At 36.8% G+C, this 19,907-nt stretch overlaps 1 protein-coding gene across 1 annotated transcript; it reads right to left on the reverse strand.

Moving 5' to 3' along the window:
* Positions 1-1,378: 1,378 nt before the first annotated feature.
* Positions 1,379-19,444, reverse strand: LOC149798851 (tubulin beta chain). Its single transcript, XM_089957754.1, has 4 exons — positions 19,267-19,444; positions 8,556-8,664; positions 3,683-4,038; positions 1,379-3,393 (listed from the first exon to the last, which is right to left on the reverse strand). Exons 1-4 carry the CDS (start codon positions 19,321-19,323, stop codon positions 2,572-2,574), a joined length of 1,344 nt encoding a protein of 447 aa, XP_089813880.1. The 5' UTR covers positions 19,324-19,444; the 3' UTR covers positions 1,379-2,571.
* Positions 19,445-19,907: the final 463 nt, after the last annotated feature.

Raw genomic sequence — 19,907 nt, forward strand, 5'->3', positions numbered from 1 at the left:
TATATTGATAACGCTAAAAAAAAAAAAAGCTATGAAACTGATATGAAATATCTTAAAAAACGCACTTCATCGTTATTTGATGTGCGATCCGGCAACTGACATTTACCACAGTAACCGCAAACAATTTCACTCTTAAATTTACGCAAGTGATATAATTATGACGTACTTGTGAAGTCGTCAGCACTAAAAAGTTCCCACTACTATAGTATTGCTATGCTCAATGAAAAGAAAGATGCTGTGAAAAACCAATTCCATTCGACATTTTTAAAACACTAGAGAAATGGGGTGGTGAAAATGATGTCACTGTGTCTTGATATCGCTATTAATATTGTCAAACGTTGTTTCATACATGTCCAGACCTATGATTAATACTTCATTCATTCCTTTTAAATAGTGTATGCACATGGGACTACAAAAGACAGCGTTGCAAAAAATATGTATTTATCAGATTATTATCCATGTTCGAATTTAGTACTGTAATAGACCCGGCTTCTTTTGTGGAGAAGTGTAAAGAACTTAGTGTCAGCACGGTGATTGTTAAACTGTGCATGTCGTTTATTTTAGACTGATTAAGACTGAATAGATATAATAAAAACCCACAAAACTCAGTCGTCAATTCCGCGTGTTACTTCTTTGACATATTCTGTTGTTGTCATGGGGGGGGGGGGGGCGAGGAATTTGTTTGCTTGTTGAAGCTTCAAAAAGAAATTGTGTCCATTTGTGAAAGCGCCCTACGCACCTCTCCGATGTTTCAATGATCTTTACCACGTAGTTTTTTTGTCCAGTGTATTAACACTTTTCTTCACGAATAGTTACGCTCCGGGTTGTTTTGATCTGCCCAATTAGAGTCATGCTTTCTTGTGTTTCCTTGCTCTCAATTTTAGTAAATTTTCTATTCTCTTATATTTTTTAAAAGACAAAGCGAAGAAATTAATGGACGAGTAGTTGGATAGAAGAATGGCGGGGAAGCCAGATTCGCGTGCTCCTCTCTCTCTCCACCATTAGCGGACTAAAACAACTAACAATTTATACATACTACTCCATCTTTAAATCTCCAAATGAAATTACCAACTCATAATTGTAGATTTAACGACGGAGGATAATCAGTCTCATAGATTATTCGTGTCGGTATTCTGGCCTACGAAAGTCACCAAGATGGATATTTTTGTAAAGTCACTAAATCACATCAGGTCTGTTGCCGATACATTGATCTACCGATACGCTGTTGCGGCTATATCACTGAATGCGAATTTTTTTTTGCGTTGTTGTAAATAATGAAGACTAGTTGCGGAACCAGTTTACATGTCAGATTTGTGCAACCTAATCTGAGAATCCACCGCATTTCACTACGTAAGATAACTACACATGATTCGTTACGTCAACTAAACATTTTATTACGATGAACATAGAGATTGCCAAGACGCACTTTTCAGATAAAATTAAAACAAATCCAAAAAGAATCAAAATTTCGTAACAGATATCAAAACCATCAAGTCACTTTCTAACTGACAATTACATTGGCGGATTACTGGAATGGACTCAACAACGTCACTGGTATTGACAATTGCTGCTTTCAACGGGAAACTTCATGCAAATTTGACATCATAACATAAATAGATCAAGACATTATCCCTTACAAAAGTGGCAGCAGAACCGAATATTTTCTATGCATTTTAAATGTAAATATGTAAGTTTTCACAGGCAGTTCTCTTTCTTTTTAATGGCACAGCATAAAGCAACTGCTGTTTCTTGGCACTGGTCTTTTTCGTTGTACACTATTGCCAATATGAACATGTGATTATCAATTGATGGCATATTATAGGAAGCGTAAGAGTAATATTCCAGCATTGGAGTCAATATCGTATTCTATCAAACTACTGAACAAACTGATTAAAATCAGATTTCAGATGTCCTACGTGAATGAAAATTTGATTTTAATCGGATTGATTATTGAATGAATTTCGTTTCGTTAATTTTTATATATATAACGAAAGTCCACTGTTTTGATCTAAAGGCAGTAGGCTTTGTATTACATGTTTTATAATAAGCATTGCGACTTGTAATGTCATCGGTCATCCCGTCTATGAATCAACAGAGACATCACTTTGGAAGATTGTAATGCTCACTAACATACACTTATCTTGTGAATCATTGAACTATTGCTGTCAAGATGTCACGTAAGCATATTAACCTAGAATGAGATGTATATCAATCCAATGTAGGAGTTATATGGAAAACTTACAGAAAGAAGCTAACATATTATAATTTTCTCCAGCATATACAAAGGCATAGTAATCATGTAAAAGTAATGCACAATTTTATTGCTTTCTGCATGTATCATCCACCACAGTCGTGTTTTAACAAAGGCGGCAGGGTTTTTTATATTTATTTTTGGTTGTTACTTTAAAACCATTTTCTTTACTTGTTTTAATTCCATGATCTATCGGAACCAACTTCAAAATTCCTGAATAACAGAAACAAGCAACCCCCCCCCAAAAAAAATCTAGCTTAATCAGATAGTTTCTTCACTGCATGTAGAATCTAATGGTTTCTTCAGTGCATTCAGATTCTTTACGCTGCCTCCTGCTCTCCTTCCTCCTCCTCATCAAATTCACCCTCCTCCTCAGCTGTGGCATCCTGGTATTGCTGGTATTCAGACACCAAATCATTCATGTTGGACTCGGCCTCAGTGAACTCCATCTCATCCATACCCTCACCAGTGTACCAATGCAAGAAAGCCTTACGACGAAACATAGCCGTGAACTGCTCGGAAATTCTCTTGAACAACTCCTGAATAGCTGTGCTGTTACCAATGAAGGTGACAGACATCTTCAGGCCTCGAGGTGGAATGTCACAAACAGCAGTCTTGACGTTGTTTGGAATCCATTCCACGAAGTAGCTGCTGTTCTTGTTCTGGACGTTCAGCATCTGCTCATCAACCTCCTTCATGGACATGCGACCACGGAACATGGCGGCAACTGTCAGGTAACGACCGTGACGAGGATCGCAGGCAGCCATCATGTTCTTAGCATCAAACATCTGCTGGGTCAGCTCTGGAACGGTGAGAGCTCTGTATTGCTGGCTACCTCGTGATGTGAGTGGAGCAAATCCTGGCATGAAGAAGTGGAGACGGGGGAAGGGGACCATGTTGACTGCTAATTTGCGAAGATCGGCGTTCAGCTGACCAGGGAATCTGAGGCAGGTGGTAACACCAGACATTGTTGCAGACACTAGATGATTCAAGTCTCCATAGGTTGGGGTCGTCAGTTTCAGAGTTCTAAAGCAGATGTCGTACAGAGCCTCGTTGTCGATGCAATAAGTCTCATCGGTGTTTTCTACAAGCTGATGGACGGATAAGGTGGCGTTGTATGGCTCTACGACAGTGTCGGACACCTGACGAAGAAATATGCATGTTTAAGAAACGTTTCTCATCAAATGCGAAGGATTTTCACATCAAGATCAAATAATTTGCACTGCATATTGGAACACTGAAAATTAACTCAAATAAAATCTGAGATCTCAATGAAGCAGGCTGAAAACTACCGACATAATATAGCATTATCGATTAATTTTTTTATTATAGAATTATTCATTATATGACTTTAAAGGCACATGAATCGCAATATTATTTCCAAGTGTTTTAGTATAATAAATATAGCAATGAAAATATAAAAGGTCTAACCTTTGGTGATGGCACAACAGAGAAAGTGTTCATGATTCTGTCTGGATATTCTTCTCGGATCTTGCTGATAAGAAGGGTTCCCATTCCTGATCCAGTGCCACCACCAAGAGAATGTGTCAACTGGAAACCTTGAAGACAATCACAACTCTCTGCCTCTTTTCTTACAACATCAAGGACAGAATCTACCAGTTCGGCACCCTCAGTGTAATGTCCCTTTGCCCAGTTATTTCCAGCTCCACTCTGTCCAAACACGAAGTTGTCCGGCCTGAAGATCTGACCAAAAGGTCCCGACCTGACAGAATCCATTGTGCCAGGTTCCAGATCCACCAATATTGCTCTGGGAACATATTTGCCTCCTAAAAGAATGCAATAAGCATCTGATAAAGAACATGTTATTAAAGGTAGAAATTGCATCAAAAAATAAACTGTTTCAGCGAGTATCAACACAATGCAGCAAAACAGGCATATATTTTTATTCTTTAGTTTCGTGACACTAAAAATTCTTAGCCGATCGTTTACTTCCACTTGATATGTTTTTATCTAAAACTATATTCTTTGTTTTCTTTCTCGCTAATTGCAATTAAACCTATTCATAACTTTATTTCAATTAATCTATTCATATCTTTACTTTCAGGTAATCATATTCAAGACTGAAGAAACTGGCCTATACATAGATTGCAACTACACTGTAACAGCTTGAGTTGAAGTATTTACGCATGTAAAGGATTTAACTGAAAGTAAGTACATTCCTGGCTAGGTTAAAAGTTAAGTTGCTAAACCTTAAAAATACAAAAACAAAAATTAGGCAAAACTTTGAGAATCGACACCCGTTCAAAAAATCGTAAACATGTAGTCCTACGAGATACATTATAAATGAAGATTTCAAATATTCTTTTCACGGTGTATACAATAACAGACAGGTTTAAAATCATAAAAGTAGAAAATCCTTGAAATAGAAAATCTAACTTTCCTTTATAAACCGCTTTCTTTCTTGTTTTAAAAAAAAACATCCAAGATTTTTTTGTGGTGGTAAATTATCCAAATTCTTAAGTTAACATAAAAAAAACCAAACTGTCCAACAAGGTGGAAGTCGATATACTGGGCGAGAATGTGTTCCACTTTCAACGAACACGCAAGGTTTACGTCATGACTGGACAATCTAACTAATGCCGTTTGTTGGTAATTATTTGCGTGACTAAACACTCATTGTACAAATAAAATCTTATATTTTGCTTGGTAACACGTTTCGTTATACCTTTACAGTCATACTTTTCTCGTTCTTGTCAGCATTAACGGAGTATACCTTGGATCTTAATCAAACAGTTCACTTACTGAAATACAACGTAACTGATGTCTGAATCAACCAAGGATGCTGATTATTTATTTACCTGATGAGGAATGCTACACAAATTCTCTTTTGAACAGTTGTTTATAACGTAAAACCCTACATTCTTTCGTGTCATTATAAATTTATCGTATTTTTTCAACTTGTTATTCGTGGAAATCGTACATCAGCAATTGTAATGGTTCTATCATTGTAGAACTCCCATAGATAGGTCCACTAAGTCTGACTGCGATAGACAGGTCCACTAGGTTTGATCTTTATTTTTCTTCATGCTAACAAAACCCAAATGATTTTATTTTGTTATCTGCGAATGATAGATCTTGCGTAAACTGTCATATTTCTTTTCATTTGTATATATTGTTCTTTCTTGAAAATGTGCATTCTTTTTTGCCGAATACGGCATTATTCATTTATTAGTCTGGGAAAAAAATATTTCTCATTAACGCCTCTCTCTCTCTCTCTCTCTCTCTCTCTCTCTTTCTGAGAGGTATTTTCATTTTTATGCAGGATTTGTTAACTAAAAAGGATGACTGACTACATTTTGTCACTTTCACTCCCGATTCCATGTACAGTTTTATAAATTCTAATATACATAGTTGGGGGTATCTGTTGTTATTGTTGTGTTATTTTTTTTCTCTCTTTTGTAATGTAAAAAAAAATGGCACCGTTTGTTAGGCTGCCCTCTCCTCTTTTAGGAACTGTGTTTGAAGTTCTGATAAATTGCTTCCATCAAAACAAATTTCTCTGGCGCAAGTGGGTTGTCTTTGATTCATTCGTGGATATATTTTGGCAATCTTAAGGTCTAATTTTAAAATATGCTATTTAATTACCATTGAGGATACTAAATAACTTGTTCAATTCACATTTAGTTCAGTTGTTCCGTGTTATATGTTTTTCGCGGGAAAGAACTGGCACATTGCCCAACAATAGAACATATTTTTGTTAAGATATACTACGAATTATTTAGATACTGTTTCATCGACCTCTCCATCGTCTATAATTTCCCATCAACCACACATAATTCGTTATTACCTTTAGCACTGATAATTCCCTCACGATTTCTACTCTCAATTTGGATCATTATTATAATCAGTTAGTTGCTCCAACTGAATACCTGACACTTTCATACATACGTCATGTGCTTCTACCGGTGCAATGCAGTAATGTAAATATGTAACATAGTTTTGCATACGTTCCTAACAGTCATGAAGATTAGCTAATTTTCTTTACTTCAAAATGATTCGTGCTACCTTTAATCGGACAAGCTTCAGTTGAAAAGTGATGGATGCAACTGTCATTATCTGGAATGAATGTCTCTTTGAACTTTTCAAACGAATCAAAGTGCTTGTATGATTAGACACCTTCTCGTCATGATTGTGGCTGCATGTTCTCCAAGTGTGTTGTTACACCGATAAATTTTCTATCACGTAAGTTGTACAACTAGCTGTTCAATGTATTGCCCCATGAAACCGAAGTTATCGATGAACCTAATCGTTCGTTTAACTGAGGTCTCTTTTCCATCTTGTTTAAACTTATCAACTACTAAGGTTTTTTTCTGAATGAGATGCATGTTTAATCCGTATAAGGGGTGATTTTTACGCTATTCTCATTACGCACTATATACTTGATTAACAGCCGAAGAGATTATGTAATGGGACAAATTAACCATGCATGTAGATTAAGTGTGTGTGTGATTAGGATTTTTAACGTAGCTATTAACAATTTTTCAGTCACATCGATGTGACTACGATGTCTGCAGTGTGACAGTTTATAGGGATGTCTAGCACTGGGGCATCATGCCGCAGACACGTAGCATGATGCCCCACCCAGTCACATTATCCTGACACCAGGCCCACCAGTCCTAAAACTAACCTCTTAACGCTGAGCGTCAAGCGAGGTAGCTCTTAGTACCATTTTTGTAAGTCTTTGGTATGACTCGGCCGGGGTTCGAACCCACGACCTCCCGCTTCCGAGGCGGACGCTCTAACCACTAGGCCACCGGAGCGGTCACATGTAGATTAAGATCAAATGTGTTTTCCTCAATGCAGTCCTGTCAAGTGGCCTTGTTTGCCAACCTTAATTTTTTCTCTCTAAAGTGTGACAACTGTTAGCTGAATCCAAATAATATTTTGTCATGGCCCTTATTTATTTTTGTTCGGTTTTAAGTTTTCCAAAACAAGCTTGAAATGTCACTTGCTTTTCATAAAATTACGCGTTCTTAGTTACACAACTGATCTGTACTCTGTGCGAATTGCCTTCAGATATAAGCCAAAACCTGAAATAGTGCCTTTTGCAGGTTGTAATGTAGATCACTTAAAACTATATATCATGTGAAAAACTTTTCTTCCATAAAATCTCTCAAGCGTTTTCCATGTTTAAAAATCTTTTGTATTATATGTGTTATTTTTATTTAATGTGTGTGTGCGTGTTTAACGTAGCATTACAAAATTTTCAAGGGGCCCCGAGTGGCCGAGTGGTCTAAAGCGCTCACCGTTCCGGGTCACTGCCATCTCACCTCGGTCTGCGTGTGTTCGAGTCCAAGGCTCGGCTAGCGTGGGTATGTGGGAAATCCTGCCAGTAGCTTCTCGTGGGTCGGTGGTTCTTCCCTGGGTTTTCCAGGGTTCTTCCTCCACCAGTTATACTGTCCGCCATGTACTGAAAAATGGCGTTAAACCCAAGAAGAAGAAGAACAACAACAACAAAATTTTCAGTCATATTGCTACGATGTCTGCAATGTGACAATTTATAGCAGGGATCTCAAACACGCGAGGGAGGTGGCCCGAGTGGTCTAAAGCGCTCACCGTTACAGATCACTGCCATCTCACCGCCGTCTGCGTGGGTTCGAGTCTCGGGTTCGGCCAATGTGGGTATGCGAGAAAGCTTGCCTGTAGCTTCTCGTGGGTCGGTGGTTCTTTCCGGGTTTTCACTGGCACTTCCTCCACCATTAATACTGGCCGTCATGTACAGCCTATCCTGTGCTGAAAATGGCGTTAAACCCTATAACAACAACAACAAGCACGCGGCCCGCCAAGCCTTTATCATATGGCTCGCAAAATAATTGGAGTCACAAGGTGTCGAGAAATAACAAAGGTGATGCGGCCCTTGGGTCGTCAAAAATGCCCTCATGCAGCCCCCAGGGTGGTTTTAGTTTGAGACCCCTGGTTTATAGGGATGTCTAGCGCACGGGCATCATGCTGCAGACATGTAGTATGATGTCCCTCCCAGTCACATCATCCTGACACCAGACCGACCGTCAGTCCTAACACTAACCTCTTAATGCTGAGTGCCTAGCGAGGCACCTGCTACTACCATTTTTGTAAGTATTTGGTATGACTCGGCCTGGGTTCGAACACGCGACCACGAAAATCCGAGGCCACCAGAAAGCTTTTAATTAATTAATAGTTTCTAACATAAGCAAATGAGCTGATCTATATTCATTATAATTTACATATGTTTCATGCTTTTTGTATTCTTTTTTTTCACGCATATACTACTTTTTGATTGTTCCAGAAATATAAAGACACCAACCTGTGGCTTCATTGTAGTACACGTTGATTCTCTCCAGTTGGAGATCAGAATCTCCATGGTAGGTTCCAGTGGGATCGATGCCGTGTTCGTCTGAAATGACTTCCCAGAACTGAAAATAAAACACAGCAAATTATCCAACACTTATCTACTAACAGGTTCATCCAAATACATTTAAAAAAATTAGCAAATAAATCTGCACTCAAAGTTTCATATAAAATATAATCCCACCGCACCCTCACCCGTTAAACTTCTTAGTATAAGGAATGCTTTGGATATTCTGTGTATTAGGTTCTTAGTACACATCATCCTCGATAACGGTTCCATTATTAAAATTATTTTTTAGTATTAAAACTGAACTTTCCTCGATCTGACGGAAAAGAAAAATGTTAGAGAATGCTTTTTCCTCGACCTTTAGCGCGCCATTGAGTTTCATCTAATAACTTGTATTTTACATGCATTGGTCTTAAAGAATTTAGCGAACAACCTAATTATCATTAAAACTGTATGCTCTCGAAAACACTTCGATGAAAACTTTCATGTGAAACACAAAACACCAAACAGTGAACAGATGAAATATGTGAAAATTGCTATCAAGAAATGCTTTAACCGACGATTTATCCAGAACTTTATTTTAAGATATCTCGAAGTCGATAACGTTATGTGCGTTTTATTGCTACCTTACCACCCCACCCCCCGAAATAAAGTGACCACATTTCAATCCTTACGTATTACTATTGCATAGCAGCTTGCATTTATTCATTAAGGTGGTTGTGCCAACCATAACCTTTAAAAACGATAATTTTGCCCATCGACAATTCGCTAATTGTGAACCTAATTTGCTAAATGTTCTCTAAATCTACTGATGCTACAATATTGTGATTACTGACGTACCAAGAAATGAGCGAATCCAGGGCCGGCGCCAGACCCTGCCAGACTATCTGGCGCCCTAGGCAAGGTTAGATTCTGGCCCCCCCCCCCCCGGAAAATATCAATTTCAAAATTTATAAACAATATAAAAAATTAAAAAAATACGCCCCCTGAAATCAGCGCCCTAGGCGGCTGCCTAGTTTGCCTATATGGTAGCGCCGGCCCTGAGTGAATCTCAAAAATACGAAAGACGTACGGAGAGAGTAAGTCGGTAAAAATGCCACATCCCTGCATATTATTCAACAACAGTATGTAACAATTAAGTTAGGTGTTCGATTGTAAAATTTCATTTTATTTAAATTTTTAAAGGAACTATTGCATATTCAGAGACTGAATCCGCATGATGCGATTCTAGTACGCGTATTACTTCCAAAGTTAGCTCCAGAAGACGACATTACCTGTGATTAAATGGTACATTTCCTTAGGATTGTACATTGTACTGGCAATGGATCGCCCCGGCTGTCTCATGTTGTTCAAGTGTACGCAGTTCTTTGTAATATATGCATTCCAGTCATCATTATATGCAGTCAAAACGAATTTATATGCAGTTCATTTTTCATATGCAGCTCATGTATCATTATATGCAGTTTAAAACGCTTTTATATGCAGTGTAAATGCCTTTATATGCATTGCAATTGTCATTATAACAAGTCCAAACCTGTACGCGCAGTACCAACGCCTTTAAATGCAATGCAGTTGTCATAATATGCAGTGCATTTTCACTATATGCAGTGCAAACACCTTTATATGCAGTCCATTTATTATGTGCGGTGCAAACACTTTATCCGGAAATCTTACGGACATTACCAATAAATGCCGAAATAGAACATACCAAAAGATAAGCATTCATTACGTCAGTGTTTCTCAAACTTTTTTGTCTTGCGGCACACCAAAAAGATCTAACAATTTTCACGGCACACCTGAAAAGATTTAACAATTTTTGTGGTGAAGAACTTATTTATTTTTACATATATATTTAATTTTAAATTTAATGTGAAGGATGTGCCTGCTTTCGACAGCAAATCAGATTGAAGCGAGGCTCCAAACTTGACGAACATGCGCGCATTTCATCGTCGATTTTAAAAAGTTTCTCTCTCTTTTTCGAATTGATTTCATTCAATGCTGAAAATCCAAACTCACAAAACCACGATATTTTAGTAGCGCAGTGCTGAATTGTTTGAGAAAATAAATGAAAATAAAACCGTTTTAAAATGGCTGTATTTAATCTCAGCATTCTCCATTTCTGCTTTTAATTTCGAAGCACCGCTGTTAACCAGCATGCCGTATTTTTATGTCCATCCAGCATGTACATCGGATTGTTACTCAACATCATTTACAGGCTCAAAATCACTCTTTGGTATTTACAGTAACACTTTCCAAGCTCCAATAATCTGACATACATAAAACATTTTAAAACCATTATCACTACCATCTTATGTTTTGGTATAAATCAACATTTGTTTGTTAACCCCCTACTGATTTCAATAACGAAAATCATTAACGTGCTAAATAAAAAAATACACAAAACTTGGTCATTTTATTCATTGATTTATAATTTCTAACTGACCATGACCAGAGTGGCCCCAACACTGTCGTAGTCTACACGTTTCGTTCTTTAGGGAGTTTCTATACTAACACGGCGCCATATTGCGTATACTATTGGGCGATTTTATTTTACTCAGACAACATAGGGACTTTTCATTATATTCGGTAATTGCTGGATAATTCTGTATAACGTATGGTTGAGAGCTGAGAGTTATACCCCTTCGCATAAATACACTAAGAAATTACGCCCCTTGTTAAATTCACGTGAAACCAAATTTGCCGTTGTCATTCTTTTCTTCCTTAATTCGACACTGTAAATATCGAAAGCAGATGACTTAGTATTTACCTTCGATATATACATGTGTAGGCGTGCATCCACCCCTTCGCTAACAATGGAATTGTCAAGGAACTGGAAATGACCGGTGAGCAGGATCGTCTTCTACACTGAAAACTTCCGGATCACAATCAGGTTTGAAATTATAAACCAATGATTGAACTGACCAAGTTCTACACATTTTTTCCTCTCTCATTAAGCTTTTCGTATTTTATATCGGTAGGAGGGTACAAACGAACGGTGAGTTATTTAATATAGTATTTCCCGAATTAAATCGCCAGCTGAAGATGAACCATGTGGGAAGTCGGCCATTGTAAGTTCTCTTAGTAGCCCGTAATGTAAACAAATATTTTTAAAAGTCATCTATGAACGCAAGGTAAACTATGACAGAATGCTTGTTTCAGGGCCCAATATACCAGTCAATTTAAGTTTAACAACCTTTCATGTCAAACGGCAGTACCGAGATGCATAAACAGTTGCCTACCCCAGATGACACACATCACAACAATCGCTACCGACGGTGCGACATTGCCGAGGCAAGCATTTTAAGAGGTAATAATTACAAGTGTTATACTGCAAAGAGTGTATTTTTATATGTATGAACTTTAACTAATTTATGCGTGTTCTCGTACAACATTGGTTTCCAAATGCGCGAATTCGTTCAAATTTTGACGATTTGGGTACTCGCGCGCCCGGGCAACTCTGATCTCCATAAAAATGTATGATTTTTCTAAAAATTACTGCACCCACATTGGTGGCGCTCTATAATTTCAAATTTTGCAAAGAATTAGATTTTTAAAGAAAAATAATCTCCCAGGTTTTCCTAACTGGTTATCCTAGCTATTTAAAAATGATCCGTATTCTTAAAGAATTTTTTATTTTATTATTTTGGTGTACGATAATTGATGGTTTTAGTTTTGGTTAGAGATGGGGCAGGGGTATTAGGACACTACCGCAGAAGATAAGGTATTCTGTAAAAAACAACAAAAAACTTTCATTTCTTTGCACTGTTGGTATCTTTTCTTTCGGCCGTATTTCATTTATGTAACTGGAACTGGTTGTGATATTTATAGACGACTAGTCATGTGATATGTCACCCTACTGGAATGATACTTGATTGTGTCAGACCGGACAGTTTCAGACAAATCCGGGCATGCTGTTGCGTCTCGCAGGACACTTGAAGTATTTTTTTAAAAATAGAAATAATAATGAAAACGTGTAATAAATATTAATAATTTATATATCTATTTATACACCTGAAGCTCTAAATCTTACTGTGCACATCCATTTATTTCTATCATTATAAAGCAAACTAGAACACTACTGACAACTCCCACTCTCCTTCTAGGGATATTTTTTAGGACAGAAAATGAATGCATGCCTGTCCAGTATAATGTAATGTAATAGAGGACTCAGGGTTGTTGCTCTGTGTTTCAAATATATATGAATTATATGTTTTATATTCAACGAGATAATGATATACACCACTGAAAGTCTATATTGCACAAAGCGTCAAAACAAATAGCTCTTACTTTTACAAAATCCAAACAAAAAAATGAAAAAATATTTCAAGCAATATGACTTAATTAACGTTTCACATTTTTTTAATTATCTCAACGCCCTTCCAAAATATTATCATTATCAATAATAATAATTATAATAATAGCCATCATTATCATCATCACATCTGCAAGCATCGTGAATCTTTTTCTATGAATTAAAGATATTTGAGAAAATTAAACACATTTAATTTCAATATTTTTAAATAAAACGTTGCTGCTGCAGTTGCTATCGTATGTTGTTACTGCCGGTTCGTGTTCATTGTTATGTTGTATCCAGGGACGTCATTTCAACGTTCTTCCGGGGGGGGGGGTGAATCAAAACTTGACAGGCTTGTTAATTTTCGTATACAGCCAAGAGCAATTTTACGTTTTACAGCACATGCAAATTCGGGGCCGGGGGGGGGGGGGGGAAGCCCCATGCCTCTATGTCTGATGATGTCTCTATGCTCTAATTTTATCATTTCTTTTCCATTCAATAATGATGTCTGTGTGAATATGCTAAATTTTTCAGAGCTGCCAACACCCGAGTACAAAAATAATGAATGCTTAATGAGAAACAAATACTGAATTTTAAACTTTAATGCATATGTAACTATTTACAAAATCTCCAACCATCATAAAAGTTGGACAGTAACTTACTTGATTATTTAATGTCAAAGATGCACGTGTTGCACTCCTGTACGTTCTTAACGGGTATCCTGTTCCATTCGGGTGCCCAAGGTGCAAGAATGCAACACTCACTCAAAGGCTGTTTATTGCAGCCTCTTCCGCAACTTTTTTTTTCTTCAATCATTATCGATTCCATTGTGCCAGTTTTCATTGATGATCTTAATTCTGTGTTTTTCTTACTAAACTGTTTTGGTTCTAGTACACGACTAATCCACCGCGATTTTACTGTCTGGAAAAACTGTGCGAAAATAAATCGCCATCAACACTAGTAACGGAAAGTGGAATGCTCATTTCTAAAATAAATTTAGTAAACTGAATTTCGATCAAATTGCATCAAGGATCTTTCTGGTATTGATAAACGTCGTTTAGTTCGGGCTGAGTTTTTGTTGATGAAGTAGCAAGCTGATGTGTATTAGCTTTTCCATGCTGTTTAATGTATGGGGTACATCCATGCCCAGTAGTGAAATCAAGTTACACAAACTGCAATGTTTTCTCATTGCTAGATAGTTTCACAAACCATGTTTCTAACCATGACGTCAAAATTTTCCTTCCAGTTCTGTTTTCTTTCCTTTGCTGCAGAAAATTCTGCATCTTCTGCTTTCCTTTGCGACACAAGTTGAATATTTAGAAGATGAGACACAGTGATGGCTGCAATTGCTTTGCGGAATCCAATATGGTGGTTAAAGACTAGCAAGGAAGCCTTGATTACGAATAAACCAATCATTTTTAGAACTCTATATTCCAATTTACATGCGATACATTTCTATCAGAATGAAAGTGGATGTCAGTTCTAAACAGAAAATCGCAATGAAATTTTAAATAATTTTTTTTAATATTAAAAAGAGTTTTTAACACGAAAAATGTACACACGTATTCAGGTCCAAAAACAGGACAAATACGGACACTTGGCAGCTGTGATTTTTGTCGGACACCCACGTGGTTCTTACATAAAGCAACATTACACGATGTCATTTACATATATCCATTCCTGCGCATGTGACCTGTGCGTATGATATTGACAATGGATGTAAATCTAAATGCTTCTTTTTGATTGGCCAAAGTGTCATTCGGTTATCATTATCGCATGAGTAACGACATACGCAAGATTGATTTTCATATGATTTCAGGCAAACGATGCATACGTGACAAGAGGAAAGTTGTTGACACAAGTCTTCAAAGCGCATGACAGAAACCATTCACCTACCAACCAACACATACGATTAGTTAGAGTGTCCGGTTCCAGGACTCACGGTACTAATTCGGTTCCCATAGTAAACCTATGCAAACACCATGATAAATTCCAGGACTCACGATACTAATTCGGTTCTCATAGTAAACCTACGCAAACACCATGATAAATTTCTGAGTGCTCATGATCAAACCTATATACAGCAGTATCGATGCATCCTGGATGACAGCTTCTGTGTAGAGAAAAGGATACGAGCTGTGGCATTTTCGGGACCTATATGTGTTTGAAAAAACGTGCTTTTAATTCCGCACCAAAGAATCGGGTGCTAATTTAAATAATGAGTGTTCCAAACATAAGACTATTAAATTACTGAAATTTCATCAATAAAACAATGTCTCTTTTTTCACATACAATTTGGATAAGCTCTCCAAAGATTCTTTTTCCTAACGTATAACTTTCATTATCAACCAATCCTGGTCAGCAAAACCCATATCTACTAGTGTTTTATCTTCACCTATTCCAGACTGGTGCCCATTTCTCTATACAGTTAGTACTGTGTGTCGTAAAACTATCCTCGACCGCAATATGTAAAGTATACAGGTTGTTCCCACCTCAGATGTGTTTACTTCCTGGACTTCAAAGGGAAATTGCAATATAAAATAAAAAGAAAAAGTAAGAAAAGACAACCCTTTTTTAAAAGAAAAAAATTCTTTTATATTTTGTAATTCATTCATGCATTTTCTGAGGCTGGTATTGTCCAGTCGGCAAAATTCGTGTTAGACCAATTCAGGCTGATTTTTCGAGCAATTGGGAGCGGTCATTTTGGTTAACTCTTGTGTTCAGATCGTGAAGCATTTCCTCAAGTACAATATCCAAAGAAATTTCAGCCACAATCATTGAAAGTAACATTCCCTCCACTGTGCATGTTGCAAATGCAAAGAACTTCACCTTACACACGTCACTCTACCGAAAGTACATAATATCTGTAGTGTCACCATACTTTGAACACACGAGTCTTAAGTTTTATCAATAACGTACGGCGAAATCTCTGAAACATGAAATCACCTTATCGGTAATATAAATGTACACAAGGCGTGCAACGGTGACCACATCCCTCCGCTCGATTCAACCTTTCTCACGCGTCCTTTGCCGCTTCAGAATCGCAAGAAGACTGAAAAACTATACATATACATTCAAAAGACAGTGACGTACCAACGCATAACTCTCAAACGACCATCGCATGAATCCAATCCGACGAATTAACCTTTATTTTCACCATTACGGTCACAAACCCTTTCTATTAGAATCCACCAGACAGAAGTAGCCCATTAGACCAGTTTCTACCCTGCAGGAAATATGCGTTTGGGTCTAATATTCGTACCAAACACAGCTCAGAATCTGTGTGATCTTTTAATACTAGGGAAATTTAATAATGGGTATCAATATATTAGTTGAATTTGCTCAGAATAATGAATTTACCATGAAAATGTTATTTACAGTATTATTTTACTACTATTTTCAAAAGTTGTAAATAAAATGCTCTCACTCTGCACATACATACCTACATACATGTATTTGAGAGAGAGAGAGAGAGAGAGAGAGGAGGGGGTAGTCTTGAAGATTGAATATTGTAACCTTCCCGGACCTTTGAAAGAAATTCTTCAGGTATTAGATGAACTATTACAATTTCGGTACAAATCTTTATATCACTGGCACGAGCAAGGTATTAAACAGTGAAACATGTTTCTGTTCTCTCGCTATCTTCACCGTCGCCGTCATTATTAACGATGGTAAATATCTAGTAAACAATATTGTATTCACAAGTGTTTCTTCTTTCTCATCGCCATGCTTGATAACTATCATTCATGGTCCTTTTTCTTTATCCTTCACCACCACGTTTTTCACCTCATCATCATCAATGGTATACTTATCAGGTAAAGTATCATTCGTACCTCTCTAACGTCAGTATTACCATAAATGCTAAATATAAGTAATTTTTTCATTAGTTATCTGCCTTTGCTGTCTCTATCATCATCGGTAAATCATACAAGAATCATTTTGTTCTCTCTCGCATCGTCATTACTTGTAATGTACTGTATTACGTATCGATTTTATCCGTCACAACTATTTTCTCTCTCTCTCTCTCTCTCTCTCTCTCACACACACACACACATCATCATCATCATTGGTTAATCAGTGGTATTCTCCTTTCCTACTGTTTTTTTTTCTCTCAATCATTATCATCATCATCATCATTATAAATAGTACATCTCTCATAATACAAGTATCATATTTTCTTCTCCACTATTATTTTCTGCTATGAAAAAATATCAGTACAAACAACAGATGATCTTACCAGGTGGCAACCTCTAGAAAATCGATCAAACACATTTTTTTTAAATCTACCGGGTCTAGCATCCGTCTTTAATATTTGAAGTGTGATTACGTCATCAACCGTTAATTCTACTATCCGAACTCTAACTACATATTTCTGTTCTGGAAATTTATATAAAATTATAAAATGATACAATCTGAAATAAAAAGCAGGCTAAACATTTTATCTTGTGAAATTACTTTCATCATGTTATTCAGTACGTGGTAGAATGGGTTACTTCCGTCTGGTGGATTCTAATAGAAAGGGTTTGTGCGCGTAATGGTGAAAAAAAAGATTAATTCGCCGGATTGGATTCATGCGATCGTCGTCTGAGAGTTATGCGTTGGTAGGTCACTTGTCTTTTGAACGTACATGTAGTTTTTCAGTCTTCTGCGATTCTGAAGCGATAAAACACGCGTGAAAAAAGTCGAATCGAGCGGAGGTTGTGGTCACCTTGTGTTCATTTATATTACCGATATGGTGATTTCATGTTGTCTGAGATTTCGCCGTACTTTATTGATAAACGTCAGACTCCTGTGCATCTGAAGCATATATTTGTCTCGCGGGAAAAGCCAAACACATTCTGAATGATGTTTGCAGAAATAGCCGAGGTGGTCCGAATGCCTGTATCGCAGTCTGCCAAGCTATTTTTACATCATGTTAGTTTTTCACGGAAGATGTTCCGATTGTTACTCTTTTTCTTTAAAAGAATTTCAAAATGACGTAATGATATACACTGTAGCAAACTGTGCAGCGAACATTGTATCAAAATACTGAGATACTGCATCTGAGCAGAAAGTGCCAAAAGTTAGGTGAAAAAACCGTCTATATGCGTTTGAACTAGAGTGTTGAGTGGGGTTGGGTGGTGAACAAATTCGTTCAGGGAATGATGTTTTACTTTAAAGGCCGACTGTTCCTGAAAGCTATATTGGCAAAACAAAACTTCCCTATGCACTTGAGTGAAGAAAAGTATTCCGAATTATTGTATGCAAGAAAGAATATACTGGATCTAACGGTGTAAGAATAGTTGAAATTTAGTTTTAAATAGACATTATCTTTGGAAGAATGAAGTCTTTGTTTATAAAAAAATAATCTATCTTGAACCCAAATTTGTCGTAATTTTGTATGTTCTGCAGAATTTTTATGTAGGTATGTATGGATGCATGTATATGTATGTATGTATGTATGTATGTATGTAGCCTTGTATGGCACCTCAGCACAATAGATGGTGCCAATTAAAGATAAAGTTCGAAAAATCTAAAACTGAATTGCACGAAACTTTAATAAGATGAAACGTTCAAAATAAATATAATACTCAAGCACAAGAATAAAATATATCAATCAAGAACTCGTTCAAATTCTGTACAATGTACAAAAATATTTTAAAAATAAGAATAACATAATAAAAAACTCCTTAAAATATAAACACATTCCCTCAAAAAGTCAAATATTTCCTATGGTTGTTCATGATCATGATGTTTAATGCAGTTCAAATCAAGCTACTTTAATCTGACAGGGTGAAAGTCGACACAAGAGGCATATACATGTATTTAACATTCTTCTTCCATGTCAGTCTCCTCATGAAATGTTGAGAAAAAAGTTACAGAGACTAAAGACTTCGCCTATTTTTTTAGACATGTTGTCTAGGCATGGTCATTATCTGAAAGATGAACCATTTAACTTGGACGTAGCCAGTTTTTACAATGTTTTTACATTCTCAAAATACAGAACTTAAACATATCTTTTTAAATAACTTTTGACCTTGAAAAAACAAACGCCTTTGAAATAAAGAGAAACACGACTAAATTTTGAGGATAGTAGTCCAGCTGATAACTTCATTAAATGGAAAACTTTTTTTTTTTGTTGTCTGATATATGGTGAAAATTTGGTAAAGACCTCCGCCGAATTTGAAATTAAATGTGCAGTTCCTTATTCTACTCTATGAATGAATATACGGTGAAATGTGTTTGCTCTTTGCAATACCATTTATGTAGATTCCATAATATAACCAACAAAATGTCATCTATAACAACAGAACGGGTCATACATAGACCAAATGAACTTAAACTTATCACGAAAATTTTATATATGCGATTAAGTAATATTTCTACCTTGGCTCCTATCTGGTTACCGCATTGGCCAGCTTGCATATGCACAATCTCACGCATTCTGTCTGGTTGTAATGGAAGATGATAAAGTTGTTACCGGCGTTTATTCGTGCCGTTAGAGTGACAACTATGCTCCGCTTTCGCGCGTGTTAAACCCGCGCATTGGCCTGCCTAGCAACCTATAGACCAGATAGAACTAGTTCATAGTGTAAATGCAGCCAAAAATAGAATGAATCTTTTTATATGTACCTGAAGGTAGCGTATCCAATACCCTTGGTGGGATGGCATATAGTTTATACGTTACATCTACTTTTCCCCATTTGACCCTAGACGTGAACTGAATGTAAAATTCTACACTAGAGGAATAATTAATAAACAAGCAAACAGAGATCAGTGTTTGATATCTTCGTTTTATATTTCGTCTGTTCTCGTATAAAAAGTAAAGCTAAGCTTGTGCCAAAAGAAAAGAAAATATTTTAAGAGTTTCTATTGCGGTTTTGAAATTATCATTTATTGATTTATATCTTAGGTAAATATGAATTTACAAACAATTTCCGTGCATACTTGCACCAAAATCGACTGTAAATATGAAAATTTACTTCTAACTTGAAGCAGGGACGTCATTGGGGGGAGGGGGGATTTGT

The sequence above is a fragment of the Sinohyriopsis cumingii genome, chromosome 5, assembly GCF_028554795.1.
Source record: "Sinohyriopsis cumingii isolate HCF-2022 chromosome 5, ASM2855479v2, whole genome shotgun sequence".
NCBI classification, from domain to species: Eukaryota; Metazoa; Mollusca; class Bivalvia; order Unionida; family Unionidae; genus Sinohyriopsis; species Sinohyriopsis cumingii.

Excerpts from the sequence above, each read along its gene's own strand:
- LOC149798851 (XM_089957754.1), bottom strand. The coding sequence starts at position 19,323 with ATGCGTGAGATTGTGCATATGCAAGCTGGCCAATGCGGTAACCAGATA. Across the intron at positions 8,665-19,266 it reads GTAACCAGATAGGAGCCAAG|TTCTGGGAAGTCATTTCAGA; the intron begins GTAGAAATATTA and ends TTTTATTTTCAG. Across the intron at positions 4,039-8,555 it reads GTACTACAATGAAGCCACAG|GAGGCAAATATGTTCCCAGA; the intron begins GTTGGTGTCTTT and ends GCATTCTTTTAG.